Source organism: Peromyscus leucopus, chromosome 8a (assembly GCF_004664715.2).
Source record: "Peromyscus leucopus breed LL Stock chromosome 8a, UCI_PerLeu_2.1, whole genome shotgun sequence".
Classification (NCBI taxonomy): domain Eukaryota; kingdom Metazoa; phylum Chordata; class Mammalia; order Rodentia; family Cricetidae; genus Peromyscus; species Peromyscus leucopus.
Window position 1 is genome coordinate 6728007 of NC_051085.1, and position 16844 is coordinate 6744850.

The following is a 16844-nucleotide window of genomic DNA, read 5'->3' on the forward strand; positions in this document are numbered from 1 at the left end:
CATATGTGTGAGCTTATTTGTGTGTGTGCGTAGTTTTATTGGTAAGGAAAGAGATTAGGAAAAGACATAATGATAGACTAAAGAATGGATCTGTGGTTGCATGGGCTGGGGTGGGAGATTTTGACTGTAAAGGGGCAACAAGAAAATATTTCTTGATAGATTAGAACTGTTCTGTGTCTTGACCATGCTGGTGGTTACGTGTGTTAAAACTCACGCAACTGTACTCCGTAAAAGTTAACTTTATTCTATGAAAATTAAGAAAATCTGCATTGGCTTGTTTCTCCTTGATGGTTGTGAATGATCAGGGTCTAACTGGCCGCATTAAAGGCTGTTTTCTTTTCCAACCATGAGATACATGCAGCTTTTTCTGTAGGTTATAGCTTTGGTCCAGGGCCCCCAGGCAGTACTGTCATTGAAGAGCTAGAAGTAGCCATAGGATGGAGCAGCACATGCCTGTAGTCCAGCACCGGCAGTAGACCAGAGGATTGCCCGAGTCTGAGGCTAACCCAGCCTATGTAAGGAGTCCCAGGCCAGCCACGGTGACATCCCTTTTCCTCTTCAACTCCCTAGACAGCACATCTCAGATGGCTTCCCCTGCCAACTGGGGAAGGAAAGTTCTTGGAGGAGACTTGGGAAGTGTTAAGTGGTTGGGCAGAGAGCATTGTATTGGAGGAGCTCAGAAGACAGCCCGTGCCACCACAAAGCGGGGGTACAGGATGAAGCCAGAGGAAGGAGCTATTTTGAATTTACTGTAAGAGATAACGTAAGCCACCGAAGCTTGCCTCAGGCAGGGCTGACAGGATCCCAGTCGGAAGGATTGCTTTGCTTGTCATTTGAAGAAGGGTGTCTGGGGGAGTGAAGTAATGTGGTAGACCCGGTAGACCTGCTGAGAAGCTACTGTAGAGTCCAGACAAAAAGTGGCTATGTCTTGGTACCAGACAATGGTTCTCTAGTGGGGACTGTGTGCCTTGGAGATTTAGCAAGGCCTGACTGTTCTCCCCAAGAGGGGGCATTGGCAGGCATCAGCGGTGAGGCCGGGACTGCTGCCAGAGACATTGTTAGTGCAGAGCTATTCTCCATACAAGAACCACTCGGACAAACATGTCAGGAGTAGACAGAATCAGAAACCTGATATAGCCTGGTGGCAGTGGATTTGAACAGAACAACTAGAAAATAAACCCACGATTTAAATTTCACATACGTAATTCTCACACTTTATGTTCTAAAGTGAAGTTTTTCCGTTTTCATAATATTTCAAGTTTTTCTAGTTTCATAATATTCTGGTAGGAAAAAAAAATAGTAAGAATTAATTGGATGGTGACCCACCGAGTTAGCAGTTCATTAGATCAAATTAGTTAAAAATTCCAAATTAACTTAATGATTAAACTTGAGAACTCTGTTCAGAAAATAGGAATGCAGAGCTAGAGGAAAGTAGACTGTGTGAGTTGAGCGGCCGGGCGTTCTTCATCGTCAGGACAATTTGGAGTGCAGGAAAGGAAGCAGCCCCCAGGCTGAACCTAGAGTGGTACGGAGAGGGTTAGAATTTCTGTTTTGACTTTTAAAAACTTAAAAAATATTTATTATTATTTTATGTGCATGGGTAATTTGACTGCATGCATGTCTGTGCACCTCATGCATGCCTGCTGCCACTGGAGGCCAGTGGACCCCTGGAACTGGAGCCAAAGATGGTTGTGAGCCACCATGTGGGTGTTGGGAACCGAACTCAGGTCCTCTGCAGGAGCAGCCAGTTACTGCTCTTAACTGCTGAGCTATCTTTCCAGCCCCCAACCTTTTTTTAATGTAAAAAATGTAAGATTTTATGTGTGTGTCTGAATGAGCATGCATGCACGCACGCTCAAGTGCATGCCGTGACGTACTGTGGAGGTCCGTGAACAACCAGTGGGAACTGGTTCTCTCCTTCCCCCACGTGGTTCCCAGGAACTGACGCAGGGCGTCAGGATTGGAGGAAAGCGCCTTTAACCACCAGGCCATCTTGTCGGCTCACATGTCTGTTTTCTATGTCCTGTTTATTATAATGAGAACGAATTAGGTAGCATTAAAGTATCCTGACTAGAATAATTTGAATAATCCATTTTCTTAGACCACCAGACAAAACTAATACACGATTTTTATTCAGACCAGTATCTTCATAGTAAACAAAGGACTAGATAGCATTCAAGTTGACTACCAGTGTGTGCACACTCACATTTATGTTTTTATTTTACTACTTAAAGGAAAAAAAATTGCTGGGTGTGCAGTAGTGCATGCTTTAATTCCAGAGTCTGGGAGGCAGAGGCAGATAGATCTCTGTGAGTTTGAGGCCAGCCTGATCTACAGAGTGAGTTCCAGGCTCTTCAGAGCCAAACAGAGAGACTCTGGCTGAACAAAACATGACAGCTACAACAGTAACAACTCGGTGGTCATTGCTACAAAGGCTGAAAACGTGTGGAAAAACTACGATCTTTCCTGTGGAGTTATTTCATAAAACGGAAGTAGAGTTATTTCTTTAATATGATATCAGATCTATTTTTTGGCTCAAAAGACAGAACTAAACTGAGCAGTAAAACTGTGGAACACTTTGTGGAAGTTATGAGCTTGTCAAGGTCTACAACTATAATTCTTTGAGAATTTCATGCAGTTTATTTTGATCATATTCACCCCAACTCCTCCTCCTCCTGAAACTTCCTAGAGTCACCTCCTCCTTCCCACCCTCCCCCAGCTTCGTGTCCTCTTTCTTAATAGCCATTGACTCCAGTTTGCACCGCCCTTATGTCTCTGGGCGTGAGACCTTCCATTGGGATGTGATTAACCTACCAGGGCCCACACCCTTAAAGGAAACTGACTCTCTCACCCTTAGAGCCATGACCTGTCCATAGCTCTTCAGTTAGTGGAGTGGCTTGTGCACCCCCAGGACTCCACGAGCTTGCTCTTGCACAGATCTTGTGCAGGCATCACAGCAGCTGTGAGTTCAGAGTACAGCGCTCCTGTCAGGTCCAGAAGACAAGGTTTTATTCCAGTTCCCCGTCCCCCCACCCCAGCTCTGGCTCTTGGAATCTTCCCATCCCCTTTTCTGTGATGGCCTCCTAGTTTTGGGAGAAGTGCTGCAGATGCTAACCATGGCCGAGGATTTCAGAATACCCTTTCTCTGCACCTTGAGCAACAACTATCGCTTTTTAATGTGGAACTAAATTACAGACAGAAAGAGAAAAACAAGTGTGGTTAGGAGAACCATGCAAACCCTTTACTTGAATTCTAGAGCTACATGGAAACACTGAATTGCAGAGATGCCCTGAGCTTACACATGATCTACATAAACAGAAAACACCCTGGCATTAGAACAGTAACAGATACTACAGCATTAAATATGATGATTAAAGGCAAAAGAGTGGCATTTAAAAATAGGTAAGTGACCAGAGCCAAGAGAAGTGTGTTCCAGGAAACTTCAGTTTCATTTTCTTTGCAGGTCAGAAGCTGGGCATGGTGGTCCTTCATGGTAATCCCAACACCAGGCAGGATGAGTCAGGGGGATGATAAATTTGAGGCCACAATGGGCTACACAGCAAGATTCTGTCTCAAGGGAAAGAAAATCAGGAAAACAGACTTTGTGAAGAAAAAAGATTTAAGATTAAAAAAAAAAAGGCAACAAATTGAGCTGAAAACTCGTTTATTGAGATCATCTGAAATAAAGCTAATGAAGGGCTACAGAGAAACCCTGTCTCAAAACAAAAAACAAAAACAAACAAAAAGGACTGGAGAGATGGCTCAGAGGCTAAGAACACTGGCTGCTCTTCCAGAGGTCCTGAGTTCAGTTCCCAGCACCCACATGGTGGCTCCCAACCATCAGTAATGAGATCTGGTGCCCTCTTCTGGCCTGCAGGCATACATGCAGACAGAACACTGTTTACATAGTAAATAAATGTTTAAAAAGAAGAAAGCTAATGAAGTAAGAAGATATTTAGTCCATTCACATCAGTCTTAGAGGCACTGAAGTGTAGAAATGAAACTATAGGAAGTGAGATGAGTGCCGTTGGAAGATGTTGGGAGTCTGGCAGAATATAGGATCAGACCTCAGAGAACAGAAGAGTGGAGACGGAAGTCATCCCCGGGAGAGTGAGCGTGGGATGGACTTCACTGAGGAAAAACTGTGTGAAGTGAAGGAGATCACTGAAGCAGAGGATTGGGTGAGAAGGTAACTGAGCCCAGGTGAGGGGGTTATAGACTGAGTGACGATGTCATCGTTTGTGTGGCCTGGGCAAGTTCACATTTGAGCTCTTCTTGCCTCAGCGTTCCGGGTGCTGGGATTACGGATGTGAACCACTCAGTCCGGCTTTCTTTTAGGATTTAAAACATGCCTTTTACTTACTAAATCACTAGAAAATAAAAAATAATTAAAGAATGCGTCTCAGAGCAAAATCTGTAAAACAGCCCAGATGTATGAATAAAAACTGTGAAGCAGGATTGGACAGCTCAGTGACAGGAAACATCAGTGGGTAGAAGTTCTCTTCTAACCCCCATTTGAGCTGAGCAAGCTCCTAGCTAAGTGACCTTCCTGTAGAGGACAGTGAGAAACTCTGGGCACAGTAGTCACCACAGCTGCCTGATGGTTCTGGAATGGAAAGAGCAGACAGAGTCCCGAGGGAGGAGAGCACTTAGAGGAGGCCCAGCATGCGCTTTGGGGCCGGTCAAGTCATTCCTGCATTGGTGTCTTGGGGTCCCTTTGCAAACCCCTGGGTTTTATGGCCTGAAGAATCAGAGGAAGGAGTTTGAGGTGTGGCGCTCTGCTCCACAGAACTAGACTGGGATAGCTCCAAGTTCTGTGTGCAAATCCTACCTGAACCTGAGACTTCCAAACCATGCATCTCAGCATGATCTTATCTCCATTCTCAAGCTAATTGGACTAGAAGCACCCACCCACAGGTTAGTATAGCATGCCTCTGAGTTTGTCTGTAAAGGTATTTCCAGAGATAATTAACTAAGGGAAAAGACCTTCCTGAACTTCAGTAGCAGCATCTCAAAGCTTGGGGCCCTGACATAAAAGGGCAAGCTTGGGTATTTTCTCCCTGGGTGCTGTGATGGGGGCTCATTTGGTCTGCCACACCCTCCTTTGTGGGGTCCAGTCTGACCTTCAGATGGTCCTTGGTATAGGGGAGTGGGGATTGAGAAATGATATATAAGAAAAATAGAGACATAGATGAAGAAAAAGACAGAGACACAGGATAGCTTCGGGAGGGCTCTGGGTTAATACCCAGTCACCTTGAGTTTGTTTCTAATGGGCTTTTTTTTTTTTTTTTTTTTTTTTTTTTCCCCCCGAGACAGGGTTTCTCTGTGTAGCTTTGCGCCTTTCCTGGAACTCGCTTTGGAGACCAGGCTGGCCTCGAACTCACAGAGATCCGTCTAATGGGCTTTTTATACACCAGCAAAGGGAGAGGCAAAAGACCTTCCCCTTTCAAGGTCAAGGTACAAAGTACAAACAAGCATAGACCCTTCTTTAATTTTCAAAACACCTGGTAACCACACAGTTGGCCAAATCTTCCTATTACGCAGCCTTGCGGGACAAACCAAGCTCGGACTCTGTAACCTGAGTCAAGATGGAATAAGGCCACACTGTGGAGTCTCTGTGGCCCCCACACTCCTTGCCATGATGGGCTGCAGTTTCTAAAACATGAGCCGAAATGCGTCTTCCCTCCCTTAAGTTGTTTTTCTTTTTCTTTCTATGTATTAGTGTATTAGTGTTTGCTCACATGTATGTCTGTGTGAGGGTGTCGGATCCTCTGGAACTAAAGTTACAGACAGTTGTGAACCGTCATAGGGGTGCCAGGAATTGAACCTGGGTCCTCTGGAGGAGCAGCCAGTGCTCTTAACCACTGAGCCATCTCTCCAGCCTCTCTTTCTTCCTTTTTTAAAATTAGATTTATTCATTTTATTTTGTGCATGAGTATTTTGCCAGTGTGTATGTACATGCGCCACTCGTGTGCTTGACGACCGCAGGGGTCAGAAAAGGGCCTTGGATCCCCTAGGACTGGAGTTACGGATGCTTAGCAGCCACCATGTGGGTGCTGGGAATCACATAACAAATGCTCTTAACCACCGAGCCGTCTCTCCAGCCCACTTACGTTGTTTTTCTGTGTGTTTCGTCATAGTGATGAGCTGTCTAACACGGAAAATTGGTAATGATACCTGGGGTCACTGCTGTGGGTTTACCAGGTGATAGGCTGTAGTAACCTTTGGAACGGCCGTGGGGAGGAATTTGGAAGAGCTCAGTGATGTGGGTCACAGCTGTCCTAGAATACTGCAAGAACCACAGTGATTGGGGGTGTGGGGGTCTGAATGAGAACGGACCCCGTGTGTTCATAGATTTGAATGCTTAGTCACCAAGGGGTAGAACTGCTTGACTGAGGAAGGTTTGAAGGACTGGGAGGTGTGGTCTTGTTGGAGGAATGTGTCACTGGGGGAGGGGGGCTTTGAGGTTCTTGAGCCCACATCAGGCCCAGTCTATCTCTGTCTCTCTTTGTCTCTCTCTGTTTCTGTCTCTGTCTGTCTCTGTCTCTCTCTGTCTCTGTCTCTGTCTGTCTCTCTGTCTCTGTCTCTGTCTCTGTCTCTGTCTCTCTGTCTCTCTCTGCCTGCTGCTGCCTGTGGATCAGGATGCAAAGCTTTCTGCAGCTCCAGCATCATGCCTGTCTGCTACCTGCCATGATGATCCTGGGACTCACCCTCTAAACCATAAGCGAGCTCCCAATCAAGTGCTTTATTTTATGAGCGTTGCCTTCCTTAAGGCCAACCCCATTGGTGGAGGTGTGGGTGAGTCAGCCCGGAAGTTGTGAGCATGGCAGAGCTGTCCCCTTCACTCATCTGTCATGTGGTGGCATGGGCGGGGAGAGATGCCCTTCTCCCCTCCACGTCAACACCTGAGGCAGTGGGAGAGCTGGCCCTGAGGTCATAAGAGCAGGAGAGCTGCCCCGTCCCTCACCAGCTGTAGCACTTGGGAGTGTGGCCCCTACACCTCACCTGGACAGCACAGCAGAGCTGGCCCTGAAGGTGGAGGTGTGGGAGACTGAACCTGGGGATGTGAAAGGGAAGAACTGGCTCCGCCCCTTGCTCACCGCTGCCAGGGGTGAACTGGCCAGGGCAATGCTGGAGAGCTCCCCCTGGTGGTGAGGACAGGGGAGAGCTGGCAGGCAGGCCAACTCTGCAACTGCCCAGGCCCAGAACCAGGGTCATTTGTCCACCCCAACATCCACCCCATCTGTGATCTGCTGGAGCACACGAAGGGGCCCGTCCTGCAGACCCAAAGCTGCAGGATCTCCTGCAGGGCAACAGCAGGATATCCAAGAGGAGTCCCAGTGAGGGCCCAGCACTGATAGTGTAGCAGAAGCCAGAGGTCTTGAACCAGACCAACAAGTCTTTGTAATGAACACTTGCAAGTAAAGATCTATGAATAAAAGGGTGTACTGTGTGACTCACTGTGTCACACTGCAGCTTCCATGATGAGATTGGTTTTTCTTTTTCTTCTTTTTCTTTTCTTCTCTTAAATGTATTTTTTTGGGGGGGTGGGGGGGTTTGCAAGAGCAGAGGGCAGACACGAAGTGATGGGGAAATGAATAGATGGAGAAGCATGATGGGAAAGACACAAAGAACAAATAAAAAGGAAAGCTAAAAAACCAAAAAGAGTTGCTGGTCCCAGGGTCTCCCCACAGCAGCAGAACAGTGAATAAGACAGGCTGAGAGTGCAGAGGTTGAGAGTGCTGATCGGAGTCTCATAGTGAAGACTGTGTTGGCGAGCGGTCCAGGTAGGAACTGGGACTCCGCTGAGAATGGGGTGTCACACTGTAGCAAAACACCTGTCTACATTTTGTGAAAGGTTGATTACTTGGTGGAAGTGGAGGTACTTTCATTTTTTTTTAAAGAGTGATTTATTATCTAGCATAGTGGTACATGTCTTTAATCCCAGCACTCTAGAGGCAGGCAGATCTCTGAGTTCAAGGCCAGCCTCATCTACAAAGGGAGTTCCAGGACAGCCAAGGCTACACAGAGAGCCCTGTCTTGAAAAACAAACAAACAAACAAACAGTGATTTATTTTATTGTTTTAATTATGAATATAAGTATGGGTTTGTGTGAGTGTGTGTGTCCTTAGAGGCCAGAGGCACTGGCTCTCCTGGAGCTGGAGTAATAGGTATTTGTGGTCTGCTGACATGAGTTCTGGAGCCAGACTCAGGTTCTCTGTAAGAGCAAGCAGTGTGTGCTGTTCAACACTGAGCCATCTCTACAGCATCTAGTAGAGGTCATTTCAACCCAGTCCAGCATTCAGGCTGTGGCGTTGTTATTGCTGGCTGCTTTTAGTGTAGTTTATAGTAAGAGTCGGGACCGAACAGCAGAACAGCCAGGTCTGAACGTTTTTCAGTTTCCCTAGAAAAAAGGGTCTATAAAATTGGGGTCCAAGGAAAATACAGCTGCTGAAGAAGTTAAAGCCATTAAAACCAAACCAGGTATTTTGTGTCAGGAAATAGAAAAGGTCCCTCAGGAACTGGCCGGAACCCAGCTGTCACAGGCTCGAGTGTATGAAAGGTTGGAGAAATGAGAAAGACTTTCCTTGGAGAGCTTTAAAACTGGGTGTGGAGGTGCATGCCTGTAACCCCAACATTCAGGAGGCTGATGCAGGAGGATCCTAAACTTGAGGCCAGCCTGGGCTACATAGTAAGTTCAAGAAAAGCCTGGGCTTTTATTGTCCTTAGGTTTCTTTGGGTCTGTCATAAGCCCACAGGTCACGATGTGACTCAAAGAAGTCCGTAACTTTTTAGCATTATCACAATGTTTGATTCTAATTTCATCAATTACTGGCAAATTGTAGTAAGTTTCCCCGGCTTCTGCAGCCTCGTCCTGGGCTCTCCTTTCAGGGCATGAACAGTGAGAGTCAGTGGCTGTCTGAAGAACTGATGTCATGCTACAGTTTCTCTCTCTCTCTGCTGCCTCTCTCTGCTCCTGTCCCTTCTCTGTCTCTCGTTAGAGTCTCACTCTGAATCCCAGCCTGGTGTTGGACTCTCCTTCCTTCTGCCTTTGCCTCCCCAGTGCTGAGATTACAAGGACCCGCCACCTGCCTGGCTGTATAACTGCAATTTACAATCAAAGGGAAACCTTAATCTGCTATATTATTTACAGATTTAGCAAAATATTGTTTGGACTTCAGTTTTATTATTGAAGGAAACCAAATACTATGCTGTGGACATTGGGGAAAAGTATTCCAGTTTACTGTATTTACCTGACATTGTACAGAGATTTACAGCCATATTGATTGGTCTGGAAATTTTTCCCGCTTGTGCAGATGGAATGCAGTGCACTAACTGTGTAAGGTCTTACCTACGTTGGTTGATTACAGAAACTAATAAAACGTTTTCTAAATAATGAAAGAGAAAGGCTAAATTGCTGTTGCTGCTTAAATGGTCTAAAGGTGCCCTTTAAAAACTCTGTGATAAAATAATAATATCTTAGAAGGATAAATCATATTGACCCCAGAGAGCCATGTAAATATTTTATGTCAGGAAATATTTTATTCTTATTTTATAGGAAAATTCCTTTGAATTACCTTTCTTAAATGCTTTTTTTTACTCTAAACCAGTTTGTACATGTATAAATAGGCATTATTCATCCTCTTGGTTTTGGAGCTTGAATTTTAAGAAAAAGATCTGCTATCTACATGCATCTCCTCAGCACTGATGTGCTTATCATCACTTAAAGACCCTCTTTGCATGCATTTCGTCTCTAAGTATTATTAAGTTCTCTACTCTGCAGAGTTTAGAGTCCTCATATCGTTCTCTACAAAATGAATGCCCCATAATCCCAGTCCTCTGTCTTATACAACCAAGTGTTCATTAAAAAAATCACAGGCAAGAACTGGTGAATTTTAAACTGGTATTTAGTAAATAATGGCAACTGTTGATATAAATATAATATGAAATCTTTACATCTAAGGGAGTTAAAACTGAATGTGAAAAACCTTGTAGCTAAATAACATTTCAGGATACAATCTATTGTATTGTAATTAGCATAATATTTGAATTGCAGAGAAACTTCAGTTTAATGATACAGCCCCCTTTCCATTACGTGTTCCATAAAAGCCTAAAGATTTTCAAGCCAACAGATTTCTGCTTAGGATTCTGTTTGGGAAATGCCCCTCAGAGCATAACGTTTTGAATCGCATGTCTTTGTAAAGGCTGAGTTTTAAAATTTTAATGCTTTGAAACATTAAATCTGTAAGACTTAGCTGCTGGCATTCTCCTTTGGCTTTGCTGGTGAGTGGAAATCTTTGACTTAACAGCGAGTGGGCCTCCCCTGCTTTCACTGACCTTTCGTTCCAAAGGCGCATTCTTGTCAGCCTCCTTCAGCACTGAAAAAGAGAAGACTGCGCAGGCAGACGCAGGCAGATCTCTGTTTGAGGCCGAGTTGGTCGGCCTGGTGAGTTCCAGAACAGCCAGCTAGGACCTGCATAGTTAGACCCTGTCTCAAAAAACTAACCAAACAACAACAAAACAAAAACAAAACCTTAAGAATAGCACCTTAGCTTTGTTCTAGACTGTTGTGCTCATATATTCACTACTATTGACATGTTTCCATAAAGGGATTTCTAATATATAATAGAAACGACGCGTTTTAAAAACTGTCGATATACGGGAGTCATCTACGTACAGCACTCACATCCCCAAAAACTTCAAAATTGAACTCATTGTTTAAGCCATCTCCACAGCCATGTGGCTAGGAGTCCTGCTTCTTCCCAAAGCTTCCTGTGTCCTTTGTCACCCGCGTGGTCCTGCTCTTTGCTCAGGCTCCGCTTACTCACTCCTGGGCTGTAGACCGGCTTGTCTTGCGTACGTTGTTTGGGGTCTGGCTTCTTTTGAGATTCGCCTGTTGCACACTTAGTCCATCTTTTTTTATTGCATAATAGTATTTCACTGTGCAGATGTGCACATCTGGATTGCCTCCATGTTGGGGACGTTACAAATACAGGATTTTTTCTTGTTTCTTTGCGTCTCGCTTTTATGACTAAAGCTACTAGAACATGGGCTGAGTTTTAAACATTCTTATTTTCTCTTTTTCTTCCTTCCTGTCAATCGTATCTGTTATCTGTGTGAGTGGGGGTCTGGGGGTTGAGCCTGGGCCTCCTGCATGCTGGGAAAACACTTTACCCCCCACGGTACAGCCCCCAGGCGCCACTACGTTTTAAAGCGCCTTCTCCAGCAGCTTTTGCAGTTGGTGAGAACTGTGGAAATACTTAATTTTAAACCCATTTCCCACATTTCACAACTGTACTCAGTGGAGTATGGATGATAGTAAAGATCTCACGCTGAACTTGGACCTCCTGAGAGCCTGGCCAGCGCTGTCCCACCGTGGTTTGTGATGTAAGTGAACCAAAGCCGCCCCTCAGTTACCACAGGCGCGTGCATTCTCCCTCCGCTGCGTGAGGCCACCACGAGTGTTCCTAAGGAGAAGAAATGTTTTCTAATCAGCATAAAACATGGCAGCTGAAATCTGTCAGTCATAGCATTTTCTCTAAACAAGGAAATACAGGAAAGATCCTATAATGCTGTACTTTGAAAAACACAAGATACAGTGTGATTTAATTTGTGCTTTTTACTACTGAGGAAACTTCTTTACTGTTTCCGTTTTTATAGTTTAAAAAATCCAGTAGCTTTATAAAATGTCTATAAAAGACAGTTGTTTGATGCAATAAGATTTCAAACTCTTGAAAATCTTTTTTTCTATGAAGTTTCCCTTAAAAATATTTTTAAGGTTTTAAAATTATTTTTATTTATGTGTACATGTGTCTGCATGTGTGTATGTGTATATATGTGTCTGCATGTGTGTATGTGTACATATGTGTCTCTGCATGTGTGTATATATGTGTCTGCATATGTGTATGTGTACGTATGTGTCTCTGCATGTGTGTATGTGTACATATGTGTCTGCATGTGTGTATGTGTGGGTATGTCTCTGCATGTGTGTATGTGTACATATGTGTCTGCATGTGTGTGTACATATGTGTCTCTGCATGTGTGTATGTGTACATATGTCTCTGCATGTGTGTATGGTGTATATATGTCTCTGCATGTGTGTATGTGTACATATGTCTCTGCATGTGTGTATGTGTACATATGTGTCTCTGCATGCATGTATGTGTACATATGTGTCTCTGCATGTGTGTATGAGCACATGCATGAAGGTGCCTGTAGGTGCCAGAAAAGGCACCAGACCCTCTGGACCTGTAGTTACAGACAGTTTTGAGCTGCCTGGCCTTGCTGCTGGGAATGGAACCTGGGTTCTCTGGAAAAGCAGCAAGTGCTCTAACCACTGAGCCATCTCTACTGCTCCCTTTTCCTTTTTAAAGACATATTTTATTGTTTATGAATATGGGTGTGGGTATGTACGTGTGTGTGTGTGTGTGTGTGTGTGTGTGTGTGTGTGTGTGTGTGTGTGCCAGAATATGTTGTGGGATGTCCTGGAGCCAGAGTTACAAGTGGCTGTGGGCCCCTGTTTGGTTTTCAAGACGAGGCAAGTCTATATAGCTCAGGCTAGCCCCCACTGCAATCTTCTGAGCCTCGTCTCTCCTGAGTATACTGCGGTCACAGTTGTCACGTTTGTTGTGTTTTTTTTTTTTTTTCCTGTATGTACTGTGTTTGTTTTGTGTTGTGTGTGTGTGTGTGTGCCTCCTGAGTACTGCGGTCACGTGTGTGTGTGTGTTGTTGTGTGTTTTTTTTTTTTTTTTTTTTTTTTTTTTTTTTTTTTGTGTTGTGTGTGTGTGTGTCTCCTGAGTACTGCGGTCACGTGTGTGTGTGTGTGTGTGTGTGTGTGTGTGTGTGTGTGTGTGTTTGTGCTCCTGAGTACTGTGGTCACGTGTGTGTGTGTGTGTGTGTTGTTTTCCTGAGTACTGCGGTCAGTGTGTGTGTGTGTGTGTGTGTGTGTGTGTGTGTGTCTCCTGAGTACTGTTGGTGTGTGTCACGTGTGTGTGTGTGTGTGTGTGTCTCCTGAGTACTGCGGTCACGTGTGTGTGTGTGTGTGTGTGTGTGTGTGTGTGTGTCTCCTGAGTACTGCGGTCACGTGTGTGTGTGTGTGTGTGTGTGTGTGTGTCTCCTGAGTACTGCGGTCACGTGTGTGTGTGTGTGTGTGTGTGTGTGTCTCCTGAGTACTGTGGTCACGTGTGTGTGTGTGTGTGTGTGTGTGTGTGTGTCTCCTGAGTACTGTGGTCACGTGTGTGTGTGTGTGTTGTGTGTGTGTGTGTGTCTCCTGAGTACTGCGTGTGTGTGTGTGTGTGTGTGTGTGTGTGTGTGTCTCCTGAGTACTGCGGTCACGTGTGTGTGTGTGTGTGTGTGTGTGTGTGTGTGTGTGTCTCCTGAGTACTGCGGTCACGTGTGTGTGCCGCTCTGTTTGACAAAAGCCTTCCTTTATAAGAAAAGTATAAAATCCTTAAAGTCTATTTCCCCCTTCTTTTCGTTTGCTTTTGAAAATGAGTGTATTTATGAATCTGTCTTGTGCACGCATACATTCACTGTGACACACACATATGATGAAAAGCATCTAAGTAAGAGAACACTGCCTCTGCCATAGTCACCTTATGTCTTAGCTTATTAAGAAGAGTATTTGGACTTTTAGACAATTCATCGCTGGCCTTTCCTTACCTTTTAATCAAATGTGGGACCTTAGTACACAGGCGCAGTTTTGTCTATTGGTGTGTTTTCTAAAGGGTTAATTTTACATGACTTTTAGTTAATTTCTGAGAACTTACAGGACAAGAAAAGATGATGCCTTTCCTGGTGCAGTCTTCTATGTTCAATGGCGAATTAGACATGTCTCCTCCTCCTCTTCCTCCTCCTCCTCCTCCTCCTGTTTGTTTTTGAGACTGGCTCTCTATGTGTAGCCCCGGCTGTTCTGGAGCTCTCTCTGTGGACCAGCCTGGCCTCGAGCCTCCCGAGTGCCGGGAGTGAAGGCGTGCGCCACCTCGCCGGGCTCTGTCTTCTTCTTCCATTGGATGATTGACGCAGGACTCTGGAAGGCATGTCTTTACATTCCCCACGGCCTCTTCCTCCTACTCAAGGCCAATCAGCTGGGAAGCTTCTGATTCCTTTCCGTGACTGATAATTTTTTTTTCTATTAAAAATGTCATGAGTCTCGGGCTGTCTGAACAGGAATAATCTTGGTCAATTTTTTCCTTGTGCTCTTAGTCACTAGAAAGCTTCATCTGCCAGACTAAAAGATAAAGTATCATTGTGATTGAGCCAAATATAAAACTCATACGTTTGTTTGTTTCAGATCTCTATAAAAATGGACTCCAGAGGGCCAACTTTGTACCGTTTATAGCTGTCCTGAAGGTAAGGGGAGACCATTTGTTCATCCAATGACTGAGACACGCACGTGATCGCTGAGTGATTCTGTAGAAACACCGTGGTCCTGCATCAAGCAGAATTCATCTTCGTATATAGACAGTGATAGTCAGAGACAAGAGCGGAAAGATATCTTTAAAAACATATTCCCCCATGTGTACACGGGAAAAATTACAAATATAGCAAATTATTTCCTAGCTGAAACATTTGATAGTTTACATCTTATAAATCTTAATTTAAGGTTTGCTCATAAATATAGCAGAATGTTTAAACTTATACATTTATTTCTGAAAAAAAAAAATGTTTGGTGTTCTTTGTTTCCTTCAGACTAATGGCCATTATTAACATGTTTTCCTAGCTATTAAAGTTGCTATTCTAGAACACCATTATTACAAAAATATTCTAATATATTTAAATGTGATTGCCATCAAGTTATCATGAAATTATGTCAAGTTGAGGCACATAAATAGTTTAAATATTGTGTGTATCATTGCTGCATAGAGTTTAAAATAGTCTTCATTACAATATCATTAAGAATAAAATAGCCTTCTTTTTTACTGTTAGTTTTAAGTAATTTCTACATGATTACTCACTAACTCTATAGTCTACCAATATTTCTTGAAAACCTACTATGTGCAGAGTGCCACACTAGTTATGGTAGATGATAGAATTATGAAATATGGGATTTTTATATTCAAGTTTTTATACTCTGGTTGAGAATATAAAATGTACACAAATACTCAAAGCAGAAAGCAACGTATATAGTTCCCAAATGAAGCACAATTATGTGCCAAATGTAATTTATCTAATTTTAGATATTTAAATGTTTTCAGTCCATATCAACATATCTGAAAAAGAATAAAGTTTTATTTAACAAAAACTAAACTTCAAAAATTTTTCCTAAGAAGGAGCGGAAATAGCTTCAGATCCTCTAAACGCACAGTCAGACCATCTCTCTGATGTGCACTGTAGCTGGATTATTGTTGGTGTCTCCACTAACTAGCTCAGAAGAATCCAAACATCTGTTGCCTAGACCAATTTGTGGTTCCCAAGGATTTTAATTTCTCTGAGATATTTATAGATGTGGGAAAGTGCTTTCAGAAGGACCCAGATTGTCAGTAATGTCTCCCTTTGATATTCATACTTCACACACGGGGAGAGGTAGATTTTTCTCCGTGTTCCAAAGTAAATATGCTCTTCAAAGAGACTAAAATACAAACAAGAAATGAAAAGAAAAAACAGGTGCCCAAAATAGTATCTTCATATAGCAAACTATAGAAAGAGAAGGCTCACAGAACTTTGTCTATATATTTTTTGGGGGACTCTAAACCTTTCCTCCCTTTTGGCCAGTAGTTTATCATAATTCAGTATACGATGGCATCCATAGATGACTAAACTGAATTGAATTTCACTTTCACTCCTTTTTCTGCTCTTAATTTTTCTGAAGAGAGAAGAACACCAGAGATGAATAATCCATAATTTCAAATTGAGCATGAGCTGACATGCCCAAGAATCAAAGTAGAGACTGCACTAGAAAATATCCAAAATGTCCAGTTCAATGACTAGAAACACAGTGTTCTGCTGGAGCTTGTCTGTCTTTGTGCTGGTTCGTGCTTGCTCAAGCTGACACTTTATATATTGACATCATACAGTGACATACATGGCGTCACTGGGATGAGGGAAGCTCCATCAGTTTGGCTGGGAGACCGGCCTGAGGGGCATTGTCTTCATTGCTAATTGATATAAGAGGTTCCGGCCTGGGGCTGGAGAGATGGCTCAGTGGTTAAGAGCAGTGGCTGTTCTTCCAGAGGACCAGGGTTCAATTCCCAGCAACCACAGGGTGGCTCACAACCACCTGTAATGAGATCTGGTGCCCTCTTCTGGCCTGCAGGCACACATGCAGACAGAAAAATAAATACTTAAAACAAAAAAACACAAAAAAACAGATCTCTATGAGTTTGAGGCCAGCCTGGTCTACAAAGCCAGTTCTAAGACAACCAGGGCTACATAAAGAAATCCTATCTCAAAAAAAAAAAGAGGCCTGGCCCACTGTGGGTGGCACCATCTCGGCAGGTGCGGCCTGAGCTGTATGAAACAGCCAGCCTGGAAAGCAGTCCAGTAAGCAGCCTGGTCTCTGCCTCAGGTCTCCCCTCCAGGCCCCTGCCTTCAAGTCCTGCCTTGGCTTCCCTATATGAAAGCCACACAAACCCTTTCCTTCCCGAAGATGCTTTGAACACCGTTGTATCAAAGCAGCAGAGAGCAAAGTCGGGCAGTGTGTTTGTGTGAGGATCCATCGTGAGTAAAGACGGCTGCATCCTAACTGAGTGACAGCTGGCCTATTTCCAGATGACAGCTAAGAGAGTACATCGCAGAGATCCACTTTAAAACTCACCGAGGGGCTGCCAGTGTGGCTAACTGGATAAAGGCGCTGCTGACCGGAGAGAACTGGCTCCCGAGAATTGTTCTCTGACCTCCACACA

The 16844-nt window shown here is 44.0% G+C and overlaps 1 protein-coding gene across 3 annotated transcripts in view; it reads left to right on the forward strand.

Moving 5' to 3' along the window:
• The window catches only part of Afg1l (AFG1 like ATPase), a 167913-nt gene that overhangs the window by 59838 nt on the left and 91231 nt on the right, over positions 1-16844 (forward strand). For all 3 annotated transcript variants that reach the window (XM_037200459.1, XM_028890259.2, XM_028890260.1), the window contains one exon: positions 14294-14352. In XM_037200459.1, coding sequence (XP_037056354.1) covers positions 14294-14352 — 59 coding nt within the window. The remainder of the gene's footprint in view (positions 1-14293; positions 14353-16844) is intronic.